Here is an 18,024-nt window from a genome sequence, read left to right on the forward strand (position 1 = left end):
AGCTGACTTGGCTTGCTAAGGTACGGTTTTCAAAAAAACTCGTCCTCAAATATGTGGGAAAAAAATTTACGCTTAGAGTCTGACTGTTTCTATTCAAAAATTTTGTTTTATACGCTGCTTGCGTAAAATGCGTTGTGTTGCATTGTGATGCATTGTACCCTTTCGTATTGCGTCCAGTAGTAGGTTGATAGACTCCTAATATCGTAGAATTGCCATCGCCATAAACACTTCTATCGAAAAACTGAAACTGAACTTTTAGCTTGCTGCTTCATGTGCAATTGAGTCTGGCGTGATTACTGCGATTATCTTGTTATAACTGGACTGCCACTGACATGGAAACATCCAAAACACCTGTGCCACCTCCTCCACCTGTGCCACCTCCTCCACCGCCTTCAGTATCAGTTTACAGGCAAAGCAGTGATGTGAAAACCCATGATATCGAACCACCAACAAGCTTCGAAAAAGCGGTTGAACGGCAACTCCATCGCATAATAGCTGGCTCCGGGGAAGCTTTCGTTGTGTCCAGGGTTTTGATGTTGAGGCCCATTCTTCAAGACGGACCTCAGTAAGTGGACGGCGTAATTTGTTTCTTCTGGTTGAGAGCGTTAAATCAGGGGAGAAACGGCTACGTTAACTACTCCTACGCGTACGTGTCGTGAAACGTGTATTTCTTAGTCTTTTGTCGGTTGGATAGTTTGTTCAAAAAGTAACAAGAAAGGTGAGTACCTCACGGCATGGCTTGTGAACAGCAAGGGGTGTACTTGAACTGTTTTTGAGATTGATCCTGGCTCTCACATAGCGTTAATCCGACATCTGAAGCAAGAGCCGAGAGATGTTTGCGAACAACAAAACATTCTGGTCTCATGTAGTGTTGCATGCGCGATTTCTTTTGTAGCTGTTGAAACATGCGCAAGATTTCATTTGACACACGCGGGGCAGTTCTACACTGTGGTGTAACCCACTTTACCGCATGTAACATAATCATTGTACACTTTTTTTTTTTTCAGATGCGGCCTAGTGGCACTTAGCATGGCCTCACAACTGCTCCAGGATGATCCAGTGAGTGTCGAGACGCTTTTCGAGATGGCCAAGTCGTTTCAGTTCACCAAGAAAGGAGAAATGTTTTCAGGTTGTTGAACTCGGAAGATTCAGACATTAACCGCGTCCCTGTATACACCAAATGTAAAGCAGCGTCTAGCTTTTTAATATTGCCTTAGCAATGCTAAGCGCGTATGCTTTCATCTTATCAGCTATCCCCATTGTAACCGTACTAGCATGTTAAGATAATGCCTAACTTAAGTGGAAATACATTTCTTTCAAAACAACTGACAGTTGCACGTGCTGGTACTGATTCATCGTTCACTGTGCAACCATATGCAAGGATGACAAAGAGTTGTTTCCGTCTCGTCTACATCCTTGTCTAGTGTTTTACAGTGAATGATGAATGTATTGCTTTACCTAACCGAGCTTGTTGGGCTGTAAGACATAGTCCATGTAGAAATGTTACATCTATATAATCTATTCTGTATTTCAATGACATCTGTACAAGTTCATGATCTATGATTGGCCTAGTTATTTTGGAAGCTCATAACATTGATCTAATCCTGTGACTGTTCTGGTTGTACTTGCCTACTCTTGAGGCCCACTGTTCTTAACCATATAAAGTCATGATTTCAGGCCGTGTGCATCATGCAATTGGTCAAACTCATTTCTGTCGATTTCGACCCAAAGTGCCAGCTTATAAAACAAACATCGCATGCCTATCTCACTTGCAAATGCAGGAATGTCTTAAGGTAATGACTGTGTGCACAGTTTAGGAAGTATGTTGTCACGTGTTTCATATCTACGCCTGCATTTTCTATGTGTTCGTTGCAGTTGAAAACATGAAGACTTTAGCCGAGGCGTGTCTACGAGGGCCTCGCGCTAAAATTTTGCGCAGTGGGCATCGAGAAGGTATCATCAGAAGTTTGTTGAATAGGAAGCCGGTGTTAATACCGTATCCTTTACATTTGTGCCTCCATTCGCGCGTGCATAATCTGCATTGTAAAATAAGTGTAAATAGACGAGTTTCCACACTCACAAAAAGAAGTTTTTACCTAAAATTATTATTATTTTTTTTACATTACAGCTCAATTAGGTCGTCATTGCACTTTTACTACGCTCCATCCTAGTTGCCGAGTTATACCCCTGTCACACGGGCACCCGCGAAGACCGTTTAACTCCCTCGTCCTTACAACAACGAAGATGCGGTCCGTGTCACACGGCCACCCTTACCCAAACGAAGGTAAACGGAGCGTTTTGCAAAGGACGTTCAACGGTCACCCTTCGCAGCGAAACGAGGTACTCTCGTCCCCAGCAGTCTAGAGGTCAGAGAAAAATTTCGAGCACTAAGTGGCCGCAGTGAAAGAATAATACATTTTGGCAATCTTAAACGTTCTTTCGTTGTAGTACTCGTTCACAACGTGTGTTTGTTTACATATATTTACGCCCGCCAGAGTTCACTTACTCTCAACACCGATGCTCTACCCTCCGTGCCTCGCACGTGGTGCCTCGCGAGTCGGGCCGGCCGGCGCCATTGAAAAATATTTCGTCCATGCGTGTGGTTGTGGTCGTCGCTGTGTCACTCATGGCTGAAGAACACAAAATGTGCGCTCACGAGGCAGGAAGCACAAGAATTTTCGTACACTGGCAACAAAACAACTAAAAGCACAATGTGGCCAGGGTCACTAGCAGCATCGCTAAATTTAGCGAATTCGTTTTTATTTGAAAATATTTTTATGGTTTGTTAGCCTCTTACCTCCTTAATAGTGTTTTTTTGTAAAAACCCCAGAACGAGGATTCACAAAAAAATCAATAGAGATGAAATTAGAATACTTTTCCGAAAATCAAACAGCGCCAGCTGAGCCCCCTCACGCCAACTGTTACAACCTTTTCATTGCCGTGTGACTCTGCCACAACTCCTTCTCCGTCGAACCACCTAGGGGAGATTTACGTTGACGGTGTTCAATGGAGTTTAGTGGTGGCCGTGTGACAGGGGTATTACAACGCTCCATCCTGGTTGCTGAGATCAAAGGACTGTTGGTTCATGTTTTTGAAAGTTGTTAAAGCCATGCCACATGATTTCTGTATATAGAGGGATAACACAAAAAATAGAAACTGTTAAAAATGCTTCCTTGTAAGAAAAATAAAAGCTGAATTGAGCTGAATTTTGTTGAAAATAATATAACACCATGCTAAAGCTAGTTTTGAAATGCCAGGACTTGCTTCATAAACATTACTGCAAAATATAACAAAATCTTTTATGTCACTTTAACGTCACTTTTGCGTTCAACGAACAGACCTCTAAAAGGAAAACAAAGATTTATGTGATGTCAGTGGTGTCCTAGACATATATGGTTCTTAACTGAAGGTTATAGGTATGATTCTGATGGAAATTTTGAGCCCTGCCTGAAGAATGGACATTCAGCTCATTGGGCTGTCCTTCATGGTAATTAGCTTATTTTGTGTCTCTATAATTAGTTTTTGTTCAACATAATTATACCAGTTTGTGCTGCAAGGAAGTAACGTGATTAAGGATTCGTTTGATGTGGTGCTCGAACATGCAAGCGATGCGTTTCATCTTTCCTTTAGCTAATAGCGATTCGTTGACCATCATGCGTGCATCTATTTACTTAATGTGCTAGTAGTAACACCTCATAGATTTCCGTTACAGATGCATTCCTTATCAACATTTCTCGTCTCGAAGCTGCCAATGAATCTTTCAAGTCACGTCTCCTAATCCGACATGTCATTTTTCTGTGTGCACATACCTCCTTTGATGTCTTGTTAGAACCTCTGAGGCACTATGAATTAATCAATCTAGCACTGTTTCCAGAAGTGTACAAACTATCCTGCACTTTCACTTGGCGCATCTGTATGTGTCACTTAGTTATGCAGTACACTTGCAACATGCCTAACAATCCAAGTTGTTGCGTGGTGATCACATAAATTTTCTGTTCCAATGGCATTGGAGCTTTGGCATACCGCATAAAAATCTTTTGAAAAATCTCTAGTTCACTCTACAGCACAGGTCACATGGCCTACATACTTCACCAAAGACGAGACAAGTTTCTAGTTAACGTTATCTCTTGCCTGTGCTTGCTTAGTAAACGAAGGAAGGGGAACAGTTCGGGGGATTTGTTTCTTTGTTAGACTCAACTAACAAAACCAACAAACAATCAGGCCAAGGTAAGCATATGGGTAATTACTCATTTTTAACAGTGGAGCTGTTGAAGTTTGTGGAGGTCTTGTTAGTTGCAAACACAGAGAGTATTGTCATCGTGAACATGCACTCTTTTCATCCTCTCCTCCTTTTTCTGATTCGCTCCGAGAGCGTGTGCACAGATTTGTCCGCCGTGGCATGAAATAATTCTGGAGGAGAGAGTGAGTACAGAATAACTCTGGATAGAGAGAATGAGTACAGAGAGAAAGAGAAAAATCCTTGCAAAAAAATTTCGTGGTGAGGCAAATTGGAATTCTCATACCCACGATCCTGAAGACTATGGTTCTAACCACTCAGTTATACAGCACGATAGCAGAGCATAGCATAGCCTTGTATAGTTTAGTACGCACTGAAGCCCCATTAAAGGAAAGTTGCAATTTACCAGAAAATAAGTTGGTTATAGGTTATTCTTAACACTGTATATCCCCTTCAGTCATGAATTATGATGCAGTGTTCAAAATGCGGGAAAATTTGCTGGTCATAATTCTAAGGCACTCAGTACTATGTATACATTCCAACAAAACATTGATGTATGTGTTGTTTTGTGTGAGTTTCAGTAATTATAGTTAATGGAGTGTGCAATGAATTATCTAACCAGTCTGCTTCAGTACTGAAGCTAACCAGTCAACTTCAGTACTCACATAAAAATAACTAACTGCTAGGCCCGGAATGCATCCATTGTTTGCTTTTTGGTTGTTTTCATTTAGAGCGGGGAAGAAAAATACTTTTCACGTTGGTCCTTGATATCGGCACGTCGAACGATCGTAGAATATGGCAGTGTCTCCAGAAAAGTGAGCCTCTGCAGCAACACGCAGCACAATGAAATTAAATGACCGGTTGTTTCTGCTCGGGACACTGTTTCAAGCGATTTGAAGAAACGCGTGGCGTGTGACGTGCCTTGGAAGCTCATGTCCTCAAATGTGGATACCGTGACTGAAAGCGATATATTACAAGACTATTTTTAATTTACTTCGTTATAAAGGATATTTGCATGCAGCGATGGCGTTGGGGTTAGAGTATCGGTCTCGCATGCAAGCGGCCCGTGGTTTGAATCTCTGTGCCATGCGATTTTCTCCGGATTAAAAAAAAATCAGCATCATGATAATATGGCAGGAAGAGGCCAGGGGTTCCGCCTCACCGGTAACGCACTCCTTCACCAGAGAAGGATTGGCCACCCTGGAGCAGAATCTGGCCACTACCTCCCACATGCATATGTCAATTAACACACGTCCCTCAGTACTCAGCGGCTGCGAAACAACTCACTATGGCGGCGTTAAGATTTGCAACGCAGCAGAGGGCACTAAGAATCTCTGGGTCTGAACAGGCCGCTATTGGAACCGGAACTTGGCAACGTTTAACGCTAAAACCTTATCTAGTGAGGCCAGTCTAGCTGTTCTACTTCAGGAGCCAGAGGGTGTTAAATGGGATGTAATAGAACTCAGGGAGTTTAGCAGGATAGATGGGTTAACTTGTGCACGTTCGAGGCATTGCAGTGCTGTGGTGTCTTGAATTTTTTGCCAGTGTCCTTAGTCGGCATTACCATCAATTTTCATTGTGAGGGCTTTGTCCCAGCTGATTTGATGCCTTATGTAGCATTCAAGGATTTATCGGTGAGCTGCCACTTCGTACGAAAATTACTAACCATGCGACGCCCTCTGTCCGAAAGAATTCCACACTCTCTGCCTTGGCTAAGTGTGACGCTGGCCAATTCTACCAGGGATTAAGCATACAAAAATACCCGACAAAAGTAGGTGAGGGAGTGCCCTCTACTGTAGCTCATTAGGTAGAACATCGGGCTTGTTGTTTTAAAGTACTTTTATGCCAATGACGGAAAGGGTGATTGTTTGTCCATGTTAAATCGCTTCAATTTAAGTAAATATCAATTTACTGATGTTAGAACACGTATTGACCCCTATACCCTTGGCCTACACTGTCTATTGGTCTTTGCTGTTCCTGTGCTTGCTTTTTGTGTCTGTACCTGTGTCTTTTGTGCTGTTGCTGATTTGCTGTGGGCAGGAAGCAAGCACACCATTTCATTAATTTCTTATCAATATTTTAGTTCACTTTGCATTCTCTACTGCTTTTGCCTTGTAGCAAGTGCACTTTGCAACCTCACTTTACATCAGATGCTAGAAATTCTTCAAGAAATAGCTGCAAACTTCAGCTTCAAGCACCTTGTAGTGCCTTGACGCTTTTTTTCTTACCCATTTCAGGAATCTGCTTGGTTCTACAAAAGTCACCTTGTATCGAAGGTTTGCTGGCGAATGTTTCAGAAGTGGACTCGAAGTGCCCGAGCGTTTTCCACATCTCTAAGGACATCCCTGAAGAAGTGTTACTAAAATTCACCCTTCTAGCCGAGAGTCCAGAGACCGGCGTGTTTGTTTATGGTACTCAGGGGAAGAGTAGGAACGTAGGTTTATGGGAACTCGAGATGCTTCTGAAAAGCAATGCGAATCTGACGCATTTCACCCCAAAGCGTGATATCTCAGGGTTTGTGATGCCAGAGGGAGGTGTTTTTGGAGGGCTGTCTGGCCAAGTGCTTCTTTTCACATAATTAACGATTAACATAGAATGTTCAGTAATATCAATCAACAAAATGTCATGTCAGTGCAAGATGAGTAACTATAGGTCTTGGCCAGTGCTTCTGTCTTTCTTTCATCGATCTCATTATATTATGCTTATTTAAGCTAATGAGAAGAGACAATAGAGCAACTTAATATTGATATCCCTTGAGATAAGTGACAATTTGGCTGCTTGCTGGTGGACTCTTTCATTTTTATTTCATCTTAGTGATTGTGTTCACTTACTCATTGCCCCCATTTGCGTTTCATCTAAACACATCTGAGTTGACTGGCCAAGACATTTGGCAGGTGTTTGCCGACTGCCAGCAGCATACACTCAGAGCTTGATGTAACGAGCTATCAGTTATAACACAGTAAATGAAAAATAGTCTTGAAGTAGGTAGAGTGCAAGGAATATCCTTTATAACGAACTTATTTTGGTTCAAAGTGCAATATTGTGATAATGAGGTCTGAGTGTAGCTGCTAGACAATCTTTCAAGCAGAGATTTAGCTACAGCTGGAAATCCAGCTGCTTCTCCATCCTTCCAGATGTTCATCCTTCGAACTTGTGCCGTTTACGCTGCCAAGCTCTTCAGGCCTTTCAGTGCCCTTTTCTCACGCTGTGGTGTCACATCTGTGGTGACTAGGCAGTCACATCTAGCCAGTGTATCAACCATGTGACTGCCTGGTCTATTTTCATACCAAGTCCAACTTTGCCAAATCATGTTGCAAAAGAGTCGTGCCTTGCAATCACCCTTTGTGGAAATTGTACATCATCCTGCAAGGTCGAAAGCTAAATAAAGACTAGTCATGTGCATTCTACTTTTTTTTTTTGCGGAAGTGTCACTTTAGCGAGCTGCTAAAGTGACACTGTCCTGTGGTGCCTTCTTCATCCGTTATCATGTGAGGCTTCCTTACCATGTTCGTTCAGGTGTCTTCTTCACTTTCTCCATGTTTCTTCTTTTATACCGTGAAACAATCTGAGACTTAAATATGAGAAACACCTGAACAAATTCGGATTGACATGTCCCGAGAGCTGCAACTGTCGTTGTCAGTGAATAAACGTGCTTCTATCTCGTCTTATTGCTAGTCCTTATGGCTTGTCTTCAGAAAACAGTGCAATTGTTTGTGCGACGTGCAATTATGAATGCTCCAGTTCTTTCTCAGTCATGGCTGAGAGCTTTTGAACAAGGGATATATTTGATACATTTTTTATCATGTGTGCTTGTTTCTGCATGTTTATACAGGTTGAGTGCCTTCTGAAGAGCTGGTGAGGAGAGGGGAAGCAAAGTTAGCGTAGCTTACCTTTCACTGGCTCCAAGTTTAGTGATGCTAATAAACCTATATAGCAGCATCTGTACTTGTTGCTGAACTCACATCGTTTATTGCATTTACGCATGCTTGAAAACTGTTGCGTAAGGAGACGCCCACCAGGCCTCATAGGAGAGACACAAGGCCGTCTAGAGTTATTGTAAGATAGCATATATAGTAACTCTACTGCACAGGGCAGCACAATACCCTCTAGACTTGTTCTCCTTCAGTAAATATAGTGCACTTTCGAGTACAACGTTTACCGGCTAGATACTGGTATTTGATTCAAAATTGACCGTCATATGGTTAGTGCAGCTTTATTCCGCCATTAGTTTATCGTTAGAAATGCTGCGAGTTGCAAAATGATGAATGTCACGTGTGTCAAAAGCTACTCGAAAACGAACGCAAAGCTAGCTTTCCTGCTTACATGTCAAGCACTGTGGCGAAGCCTCCTTCGTGTTTTTTGTTTTTTGAATTTACAAAACACGTTTCGGTGTTACTTGGTAGTACATTGCTCAGAGGTTCCAGCGCTGCTTTTTGCGAGGTCAACACGAGAAATCGCGTGACAAGACGGACATTGACTCCAACTATGGAGTCAGCACCCATACGGTATAGTTAGAGTCGTTTTTTTCCACCGTTTTTTTTTTTTAGTGTTTGGGGGTGGGGCGGGGGGGGGGGGGTATATACTCACCGTCGTGCAAATACGGTATTTATCGACATCTTCAAAAATGTTCAACGGGTCCTTTAAATTTTCTCGCGTTAGATTAAGATTTACCAAAACTCGACAGCCGTATCAGCTTTGTCAAAGAGGACTCCACAGAGTTGTGCCATAAGTTCACAATTTTCCAGCTATCATGAACGCTGTCAATCATTCAGCAGACAACAATGTCGAGTCCGCGAAACCAAGCGAAGACTGTAGCACCCATAAAAGTACGTGATCTCTATCGGGCGGAGGAGGGAGATAATAATTCACAGTTTCGCCAAAAGGGCGAAGCAATGAATGCGATAGCAACACATGTGAATGTTTTACGAAGCGGGGCTGGCATTTTTAGAAGCAATATTATTTGTAATGAACATGCGCTTGCTAAGTAACCAAGTTTCTTGTGGCGCGGCCACAGTAGGTGACCGCGATAAGGCTCGCGTGTAGTGACGGCGTTGATATATGAAGTGAGGCTGGCAATCAACTCATTCATATCAAATATCATGTAACTCTAGAAAACGTTGGCGTATGAAAACATGACCACTTCAGGTAGACTTTTGGCACCGTTCTTTCGTGTTTAGAGGGCAACCCCTAGAAGCTTCGGCCTGCTGTGGGGGCACGCGATGATAGTTGCCGCGATAGCGCGGCAACCATACCCCCCCCCCCCCACCCCCGTTCTCTGGCGAGACGAACGCGCGCGCAGATGAGCCCGACCGGAAAGGCGATGTTTGCTCCGTAAAGAGTAGGCTATAGCGCGTACTTTCCGAATATATATACATACATACACATATACGTGAATGACGGAGGCGGCGACGGCAAAAACCAGCCAAGACTCGATATAGCAAGAAGACAGTAGCAGCGTTGAAGTCGCGACGGCGTTTATTAGGCTGAATCGCCTGATCAATGCTTCGAACGTAGACAACGTTCCTCGTGATGATGATTATGTACAGATGAAAAAGATCAAGGTCAAATGCTGTGAATATTGTGCTTACAATATAATTGCTATTGCAATAAAAATTATGTCCTCCCAGACTGGGTGGCGCCCTTGAATAACTCTTGCCCTGAAACATGAGCGTCAGAAGGATTTTGGCGAGGGGGGGGGGCACCATGATAATTTCGGGAGGGGCACCCCCTTAAGATATTCATTTTTCACTTTCTATGCCATGGAGAAACATTACAGCATATCCACGGAGTGAATGATGATGAGTGGGTCGAAGCGTCCGTCAGCCCGTCCGTGCTTCCGTCCATCCATTCGTTCTTTCTTCCGTTCGTCCGAGCGACCATCCCTGCGTCCATCCATCCGTCTGTCCGTGCTTTCGTCCGTTCGTGTGTCCATCCGTCCGCGCGTTCGTTTATCTGTCCGTCTGCCCTATAGTTTCTCTGTCCGTCCGTCCGTGATTCCATCTAGTGAACACTACTCCAAGCACCGCCATCTCACACCTCGCATCCCCTGTGGCACATACCCGCTTTAGAACGGGTGTGTGCCACTGGGGGGGGGGGGGGGGCAACATACACCAATGGATGATGGACAGACCCACACCCGAAGGAGATTCGCCGCTAAAATGTATATAAAACCTATGTGTGTGTAGAGATTCTAAACGATGCTTGAGCTGCTGCAGAGGTTTTGTTTACTTGCACTACTTGACAATTGCGAAATTTTTGTGTTTACTTGCAAGCTAGGGAATCTCGCATCCCCTGTGGCACATACCCGCTCTGTAACGGGTATGTGCCACTGGTGGCTACATACACCAACGGATGATGGACAGACCCACACCCTAAGGAGCTTCGCCGCTAAAGAGAGCGAGAGATAAGACTTTATTGCACAAAATGGGCCGGCAATTTAGTATCGGTGGCTTTAGGTGGCGGCTCGTAGTCCCTGGACACGGGCGGCATTCTCGGCCTGCTGGACGGCCCAGAGTTAGTCGTTCAGCTCTGGACTTTGGAGGGCCGCCTCCCAGCGGCTAAAAAAAATTTTTTTGGGAGGGGGGGGGGGGAGGCTCGTGCTTGGTGTGCCACCCAATGGCTTCAAAGTGTCACCCCCTGACGCAAAGAAATGTTGATTGATTGACATGTGGGGTTTAACGTCCCAAAACCACCATATGATTATGAGAGATGCCGTAGTGGAGGGCTCCGGAAATTTCGACCACATGGGGTTCTTTAACGTGCACTAAAATCCGAGCACACGGGCCTACAACATTTTCGCCTCCATCGGAAATGCAGCCGCCGAAGCCGGGATTTGAACCCGTGACCTGCGGGTCAGCAGCCGAGTACCTTAGCCGCTAGACAACCGCGGCGGAGCCGCAAAGAAATGTTTTGCATTTATAATTTTGGAGGGAGAAGTTGACACCCTTTCCCTGGGTACACCGAAGTTGAGTTTGTTCCAAAAAAAAAGTCGACAAAGATGAAGAGAAATATAGCCCCTTTATTTGTGAATATTCGCGAAACACACTGGTGTTAGTTTTGTGCTTTGACACTTGTGCACCCCTCCCCGTCTTTTTCATTATATATACATGAAATCCAAAAATGGTAGAAGGATTCATTCCAAAGCTTACGGGAGAGGCACTCAAATGTCAACAACTTATTGGTACAAAACTTCTTCTGTGCACACCGTAGACACTTCGCAAAACCCAGTGCACTTTCTTGCTTTAGTGTCAGTCACGTTTTGACTGTCTCTTCGATTTGAGTGCAGTTGCAGAATGCGCATCCTTCTCGCATCTCCACGGTGCACTGCATGTCTTCCAGGATCGGGCATCTCACCTGAAACGGATGAAAAAAAAAATGCATGTTCGCGTCAGATGAAGCTGAAGAATGGCATGTAGGTGGTCTAAGATGCACGTGATCATGCTTCCACGATTGAAAAGAGCCAAATTCTATACATATTCGCCCATGCGTAGCTGCCTTTTATAGCGCACTCAGAGGTGCTCGCTCTCGGGTATAACTATGTGGTGCGTTTTGAGATTTATTTGCTCACACGCTACTGCTTTCGCGAGACGGCTGAGACAAACTATAAGAGACTTGGCTATATACATTTAATGTTTAATGATATACACGATTTCACATGCCAGAACCACAGTATGAATACGAGGCATACATGTCGTAGTAGAGGGCCCCCGTAAATTTCGACCCCGTGGTGCTCTTCAACGTGTACTCACATCGAACAGTATACACGGTATACTCTGCAGTTCACCTTCATCGTAACGAGGCCACCGTGGCCAAAATCGAATCCAAGACTTTGGGGTCAGCAGCCGAGGACCATAACCTATGTACAACCTATGGGCGGACTTACATTTACTATGTCTTACACATAGCTTATAGACTAATTAAGTTTAATTAGCTTCTCTGCAGCTCTCGCGTCACCCTTCCGCGTCTAAGGTTGCCGTGTGCAGAGGACTGCACATAGTCGATCCTACCTGAAAATGAAGGGGCGATGGCACTGCATGCGAACACCATACGCCCCCTGATAACTTGAGTATATTTCCAGTGATTACCGGAAATCTATATATGATTAATATTGTACAGACGGGTCCACTGTTAAAGGGAACACCTGTGTGAGGAGCATGTTTAGATTTCGCTATCTTACGGAATCATAGCGTCTCAGATATGCATAAGGCTACTGGCGGTTAAAAGTTCCGCCTCCTCTTGACAGACTATTGACTTGCGTGAAGATTCTTTCTTGATCCCCTTGCTCTTAGAGGGCCAGGAATATTGATGGTGTGCATTCGAGTGTTCCCTTTAACAGTGAACCATACTGTACACGTATCCGCACTGATTGTTGTATTAAAGCTGTGCGTCCATATCGCAGCGTTACATAACCTGTGTATCACCGATTGGAAGTTGGCGGGTATACGATTTCCAGCTGCACAGCAGCCAAATTCGAGCTGCATGGAACGCAATAACCGTGGCATATCGGGAGGAAGGTAATACGACCACCATGGCACAATAGTGTATACGACGGGATTAATTAATGAAAGAAGAAGATATACGTTTGCCACGAGTTACGCGTCGTGTGCCGCTTACTTCCATTGAAGTGCAACGCGTGACAAAAAAAAAATAGCGCTGTTGTGCTGCTGAGTTCGACTCACCTGTGGGCACGCTGCCGGCGGTACGCCTTCGTGACACATGCATAACACACATCCGTTGCTGTCGTCCCTAGTCGGCTCGCAGTCGCACTTTGGGTCAGGTGGTGGGCAAGTTGAGGTTGCTGGAAAGGGCAACGACAACTGTTGTATAGTCGAACAATATTTTTTTTTATTTACTTGCTACATACCCTCAAGCGCCGTAGCCTCATACAAGGGAGTGGTTAGAAGCGAAAGGCAATTCAAACACTGAAATATTTAGGCGAAGGCAGCATCGATATACAATTGCACAAGTTACAAAAAAAAAATCAGGAAACAACAATTACGCAGTTTTATGATAGACAGCTACAGAAACAAAAAGTTGACAATGCACGACGGAAAATAGAACGCAGTAAGGCAAAACAGATTCGAACGCTACGTGAGTACATTTGCAACTTTTGCAGATGGACGTAATACCTATTGGAATAGCTTAAAAAAACAGAAATCTGTGTCAGAAGGAGGCGTCATGGGTGAGCTTACAGTTTTCGAAAAAGCTGCTGTCAGTGAAAGGCGCGACAGAAGCCTGTATAAGGTTCCAGTCGTTATAGTCGAGCGAGACACGAATGCATATTACTATTTTAATGGGTCCGTGCGTACTTTGTAGCGTCTGCGTTCAGTTCTGTATCTCCGAGGTTAACAAGAGAAGAACAATAAATGCGTTTAGACACGATGATATTGCTACGTAGCTGACGTATCAGCGGTCAGAAGACGACAACGAGGAAGTGGTCTGTCGGTTGTGCGTGCTGCTTCCATCTTAGTCGACGCCATACGCATCATTTTGAATATAGATTTTAAATAGACACACCTCGTGTCATTTTTACGTAACATCTTTGTGGTGGACGTGCTGGGTACTTCCCCGTCTTCATCACGAAGCTCCGCAACGGCCGCATCATCATAGGTCCAACCATGTCACAGGTTGAACAACCATCGTCTTCTGACCGTTGATACGTCAGCTACGTAGCAATATAATAATTTTCGGGGTTTGACGTCCCAAAACCACGATATGATTGTGAGAGACACCGTAGTGGAGGGCTCCGGAAATGTCGACTGCCTGGGGATCTTTAACGTGTGCCTATATATCTAAGTGTACGCGGCCCTGAAGAGTTTCGATCTTTATGGAAAATGCGGCCACCGCCGCGACCGGTATTCGATTCCTCGACCTCCCTGACAGCAGTTGAGTGTCGTAACCACTAGACAACAGTGGAAGGTCTGGGTGTAGAAATGGGCTGGTGGCTCACAGATGTGTGATGTTATATGAAAAAAGAAACAAGAACGTAAAACCGTTCTTCACAAAGCAAGCAAAGGCAATAGGACAATCTGTGTGTTTCGTAATTGTTAGGCTGGCTTTGCAGCTTAAATGAAAATATATCTTGAATAGAACTGATCACTCATACTGTTGACAGATTTGTAATATTCCAAGACAGTGCTTGGGCACATTTGTTCTGGGCTCTCGCCTTGTCTCTTCCCGCCTTTTAGCGTCGTCAACACGCCCACAGTGGCACAGTGCAGGTTCTCTTGCGAAAAGGTCTCGAAAGATTGTGGTACGTATAAAATTTATTTTGCATCGAATTTTGGCTATTATGGTATAAATTTGCAAAAATTTTCTCGCAGGTATGTCATGCCTGGTGCTGATTTCAAATTACTTGCTAGGAAGCCTGCGCGCTTTCGTACATCCACAAAAATAAAAATGATTCGCGAATGGAATACCGAACAATAAATGAGCATTCGAAGTTTTCGAATATTCTCCCACCCTTCAGTTGAAGCAAGAATGCCTTTAGATGGCAAAACAAACCACTTCAATAAGTATACAATTATTGCCATTTCGTCATACTACTCGTTCTGGTTTGACGTCCCAAAACCACATAATGAATGTGGACGTCGTAGCTGAAGGCCTTGGAAATTTCGACCATCCGGGTTTTCCTAACGTGCACCTAAATGTGCACCTAAATACATGGGTCTTCTATATAGCATTTCGCCGCCGCCATCAAAACGCGGTTGCCGTGGCCGGGATTCCCTCCCATGACCTGCGGGTCAGCAGTCCCGCACCATTAATACTTGACGACAGAGGTGAGAATATTACAATTTTCTCAGTGAATGAAGTAAGGCTAAGAGAATGCAAATGTTGCCGACTGCGGCTGTGTCTCATGCATAGGTGTGCGCAGGGTTGCCCTTCAGTAGGGGTGAGGTGCGGACAGGGGGTGAAGATATGTCACAATGGTCCCCCCTTTCTATTAAATCATTGCATAAGAAAGACTTTCCTCCACTTTCGCCTCCTATGAGACTAGAGGGGAGAGCCTCCCCCACCCCTGCGCCTCGCTCGTGTGCACGCCGCACGTATTGCCATGTAGCGCCTCTATATGCATGCGCCTGTGTCTGCATGGCACGCAATAAAGGTTAAGATGAGAGTTTCCGTCCCAACACAGCAAACTTTTGTGTAACACAGATACGTGCAACCGAGGGTAAACAGACAGCACTTCCCGAAGTCAGTGGCTTTGTCTTATTTGACAAAGCGTTAAGTTGAAGCCGGAATTATTTGACAAAGCGTTAAGTTGAAGCCGGAATAGGAACGCAAAAATTAAAACGAGCATGCTTGCGGATGCACGCCTCGGTACACTTAGCGCAAAACAAGCGCCGGAAATGAGTCGGCTGTGACACAGACCGAATGGCTTTCTCAGCTGATAACGTGTATACTGCCGTGTTTTTGTCTGTGGTCCACGGAGACACGTCATCGCGGGAGGGTGGAAGGGGTAGAAAGTTAACCTTTCCTAACCCTTCCGCCACCTTGCGGCTTAATATTAACTAAGTGGGGCTAACGTGCTGTAGCAAGCACAGCAATGGCCTTACTGGCAAATCATATGGGAGAGGCCTTTGCCCCAGCAGTGGGCTCAGTCATGATGGCGATGAGGGTGACGTTTACTATGATGTTGAGGAAGACCTTGTGAGAGCTGTCGCTTTGGACAAATTAAAAAGATTTTAAGGCGAAACTGGAAATCAGTTTAGACGGACAAGTTATTTTTTGAGAACATTAGTGTGGTTTGTTTGCCAATCGTATAGGCTCGTTACAAATAAAATATAAAATGAAAAGCCCAATGACTACGAGACGAATTTGGGCTTTTGTTGTTCGCGCATGGAATCACTCGCTAAATATACCATTAAAATGCCATATAAAGCATCAGGCTTACCTTGAACCAGGACAGGCGATAAAGCAGGCAAAGATCCCGGAATATATCGTTCAAAAAAACGTGTGTCTACATGAAAGCGCAATGGATGGGTGCGTGGATGATGGAACTTTATTTTAGAGTATACCCAAAGGCGCGACTCGCGTGAAGTGGACTTTTCCTACGTTGGGAGAAACGATGCAATTATTTTGTTTTAACGACGAATATGCCAGCGATATCGGGACGCCATCAAAATCAATTCCACGGCAAGTTTTAAAAAGGCGTCGCCCTTTTCGCTCGCTTTCTCACTTACGCTATCTCGCGTCGAGCTTAATGCTTTCAGAACTTAATGCTTTCAGTATACTGCTGGGGTTTAACATAAGGAATCTATGACAGGATTACGAGGAATGTCTTGCTGAAGGGCTCCGGAGATATACCAACTACCTGGGGTTTGACCACCCGAACACACGGGCCTCGGACGCCTTTGCCTCCATCGAAAATGCGGCCGCCATGGCCGGTGGGTCGGCAGTCTATAGCGCCGTAATCACGGGACCACCGCCGCGGGCCACATGATGACCTTGTGCTTCGGTACCGTTAGACTATGTAACCAATCAAGCGAAGCAAACCACAAGCTACGCGAAAGGAGACACTGGGATGTTTTCTACAACGACAAAAGTTTTGTTATTGACGACATACATTTTGCGCGCAGAAGGTTACTAAAGAAATTGTTGTTCAAAACCAGCGCATGCACCAGCCAGTGTTCACACGAGTATAGTGTAGATAGGAATACTTATACAGCGTACGCACGCAGTCCAGTGAGCGTGGTCCTTTGTGCGCTGTCAGGGCCGGTGGACGAAGACCAAAGACTCGTCCAAAGAACCACTGAATGCTATGGCACGAAGAAATAAATTGAAGCAGCTTGACTGTATGGTGGTGCCAATTCTAAATGAATTAGTGTGGTGTTGGATTCCCTTGAACGTCTATACCTTATATCAGAGGGCATAAGGGAAACACGTTACGTACCGTTTGCATCCTGACTGGAGGTTCTCGCAACGAGGCAGACTAGGAGGAGGCACAACCCAGCCAAGACCATGCCCATTGTCCCTTATCCCGGAGGTCCAGCTGGAATTCCACACAGATACTCAAAGAAATACTGAATGATTGTCAGGTTGCCGGAATAAGCGCCTTCGACTTTGGCTACTAGGACCGACTACAACGCTGGGTACACTACGTACGACAGACGACGACGGAACGTTATATAGGCCCAAATGTACGAGCTCAGTGACGAGTTGTCGTGATGTTTGCACGTATGTGAGGTACAAGATAGCCTGGTGCGGTTGTCACGCGTGTTCTTCACTGCTCCGGCGGATCGCTGGTTGTCGACTGGCTTATTACAAGCGATGGTGTTGACGCCACACTCGGAATATGCGCAGAGAGAAGCGCTGGGAGAGAGAACACTTCCGTCCTTTCTCATTCGTCTATAGTTCGGCGCGTGCCTTCGACGTCTGGTTGTTTTCATTTTGTTCACCCACCCGTGAAGGTCTTTGTGCGTGGCCGTCATTATGGAGCACGCAGAAAAAAAAAAAGACGACTAAAAACACACCCACACACGACACGAACGGAGGCACGTGAACAGGATCGTCCGCTACGTGTCGCCACCGGCCATTTTACTTGTGCCTTATGAATGTTGACACTCACTGAGCGCTTGTCAGTTTACGGGCGCGTCATGCCGTGACTAAAGGGGGCTGTACCTCAGGTATGCCTGACCACACCGTTTCATAATAGTACACTGGACGCAAATACGACGGTTTGTGGGAGCTGCAACGCATGGCGTGTCAGACACATAACATGGTGTTGTTTTCGACTCATGTGCGCCGCCATTTCGGACTGATAAGCGATCGTTCGGCCTGACGGTTTT

General features: G+C 45.0%; 1 protein-coding gene across 3 annotated transcripts; it reads left to right on the plus strand.

Annotated features, from left to right (window-relative positions):
- The first annotated feature begins 184 nt into the window (after positions 1–184).
- LOC119167194 (actin maturation protease) lies at positions 185–7,905 on the plus strand. Of its 3 annotated transcripts, XM_037418630.2 has the most exons (5): positions 185–565; positions 1,008–1,129; positions 1,876–1,996; positions 3,417–3,487; positions 6,475–7,905. In XM_037418630.2, the coding sequence occupies exons 1-5, from the start codon at positions 333–335 to the stop codon at positions 6,813–6,815; spliced, it is 888 nt and encodes a 295-aa protein (XP_037274527.2). In that variant the 5' UTR covers positions 185–332; the 3' UTR covers positions 6,816–7,905. The 3 variants fall into 3 exon arrangements, with proteins under 3 accessions (XP_037274527.2, XP_075723047.1, XP_075723048.1); XM_075866932.1 differs by lacking the exon at positions 3,417–3,487 and having other exon boundaries at positions 1,876–1,953; XM_075866933.1 differs by lacking the exons at positions 1,876–1,996; positions 3,417–3,487.
- Positions 7,906–18,024: the final 10,119 nt, after the last annotated feature.

Source organism: Rhipicephalus microplus, chromosome 6 (genome assembly GCF_043290135.1).
Source record: "Rhipicephalus microplus isolate Deutch F79 chromosome 6, USDA_Rmic, whole genome shotgun sequence".
Lineage (NCBI taxonomy): Eukaryota > Metazoa > Arthropoda > Arachnida > Ixodida > Ixodidae > Rhipicephalus > Rhipicephalus microplus.

Bases quoted from the DNA above. Each gene is read 5' to 3' on its own strand.
- LOC119167194 (XM_037418630.2), top strand. From the start codon at position 333: ATGGAAACATCCAAAACACCTGTGCCACCTCCTCCACCTGTGCCACCT. The intron at 566-1,007 runs GTAAGTGGACGG...TTTTTTTTTCAG, and splicing joins ATTCTTCAAGACGGACCTCA to ATGCGGCCTAGTGGCACTTA. The intron at 3,488-6,474 runs GTAATTAGCTTA...TACCCATTTCAG, and splicing joins TCATTGGGCTGTCCTTCATG to GAATCTGCTTGGTTCTACAA.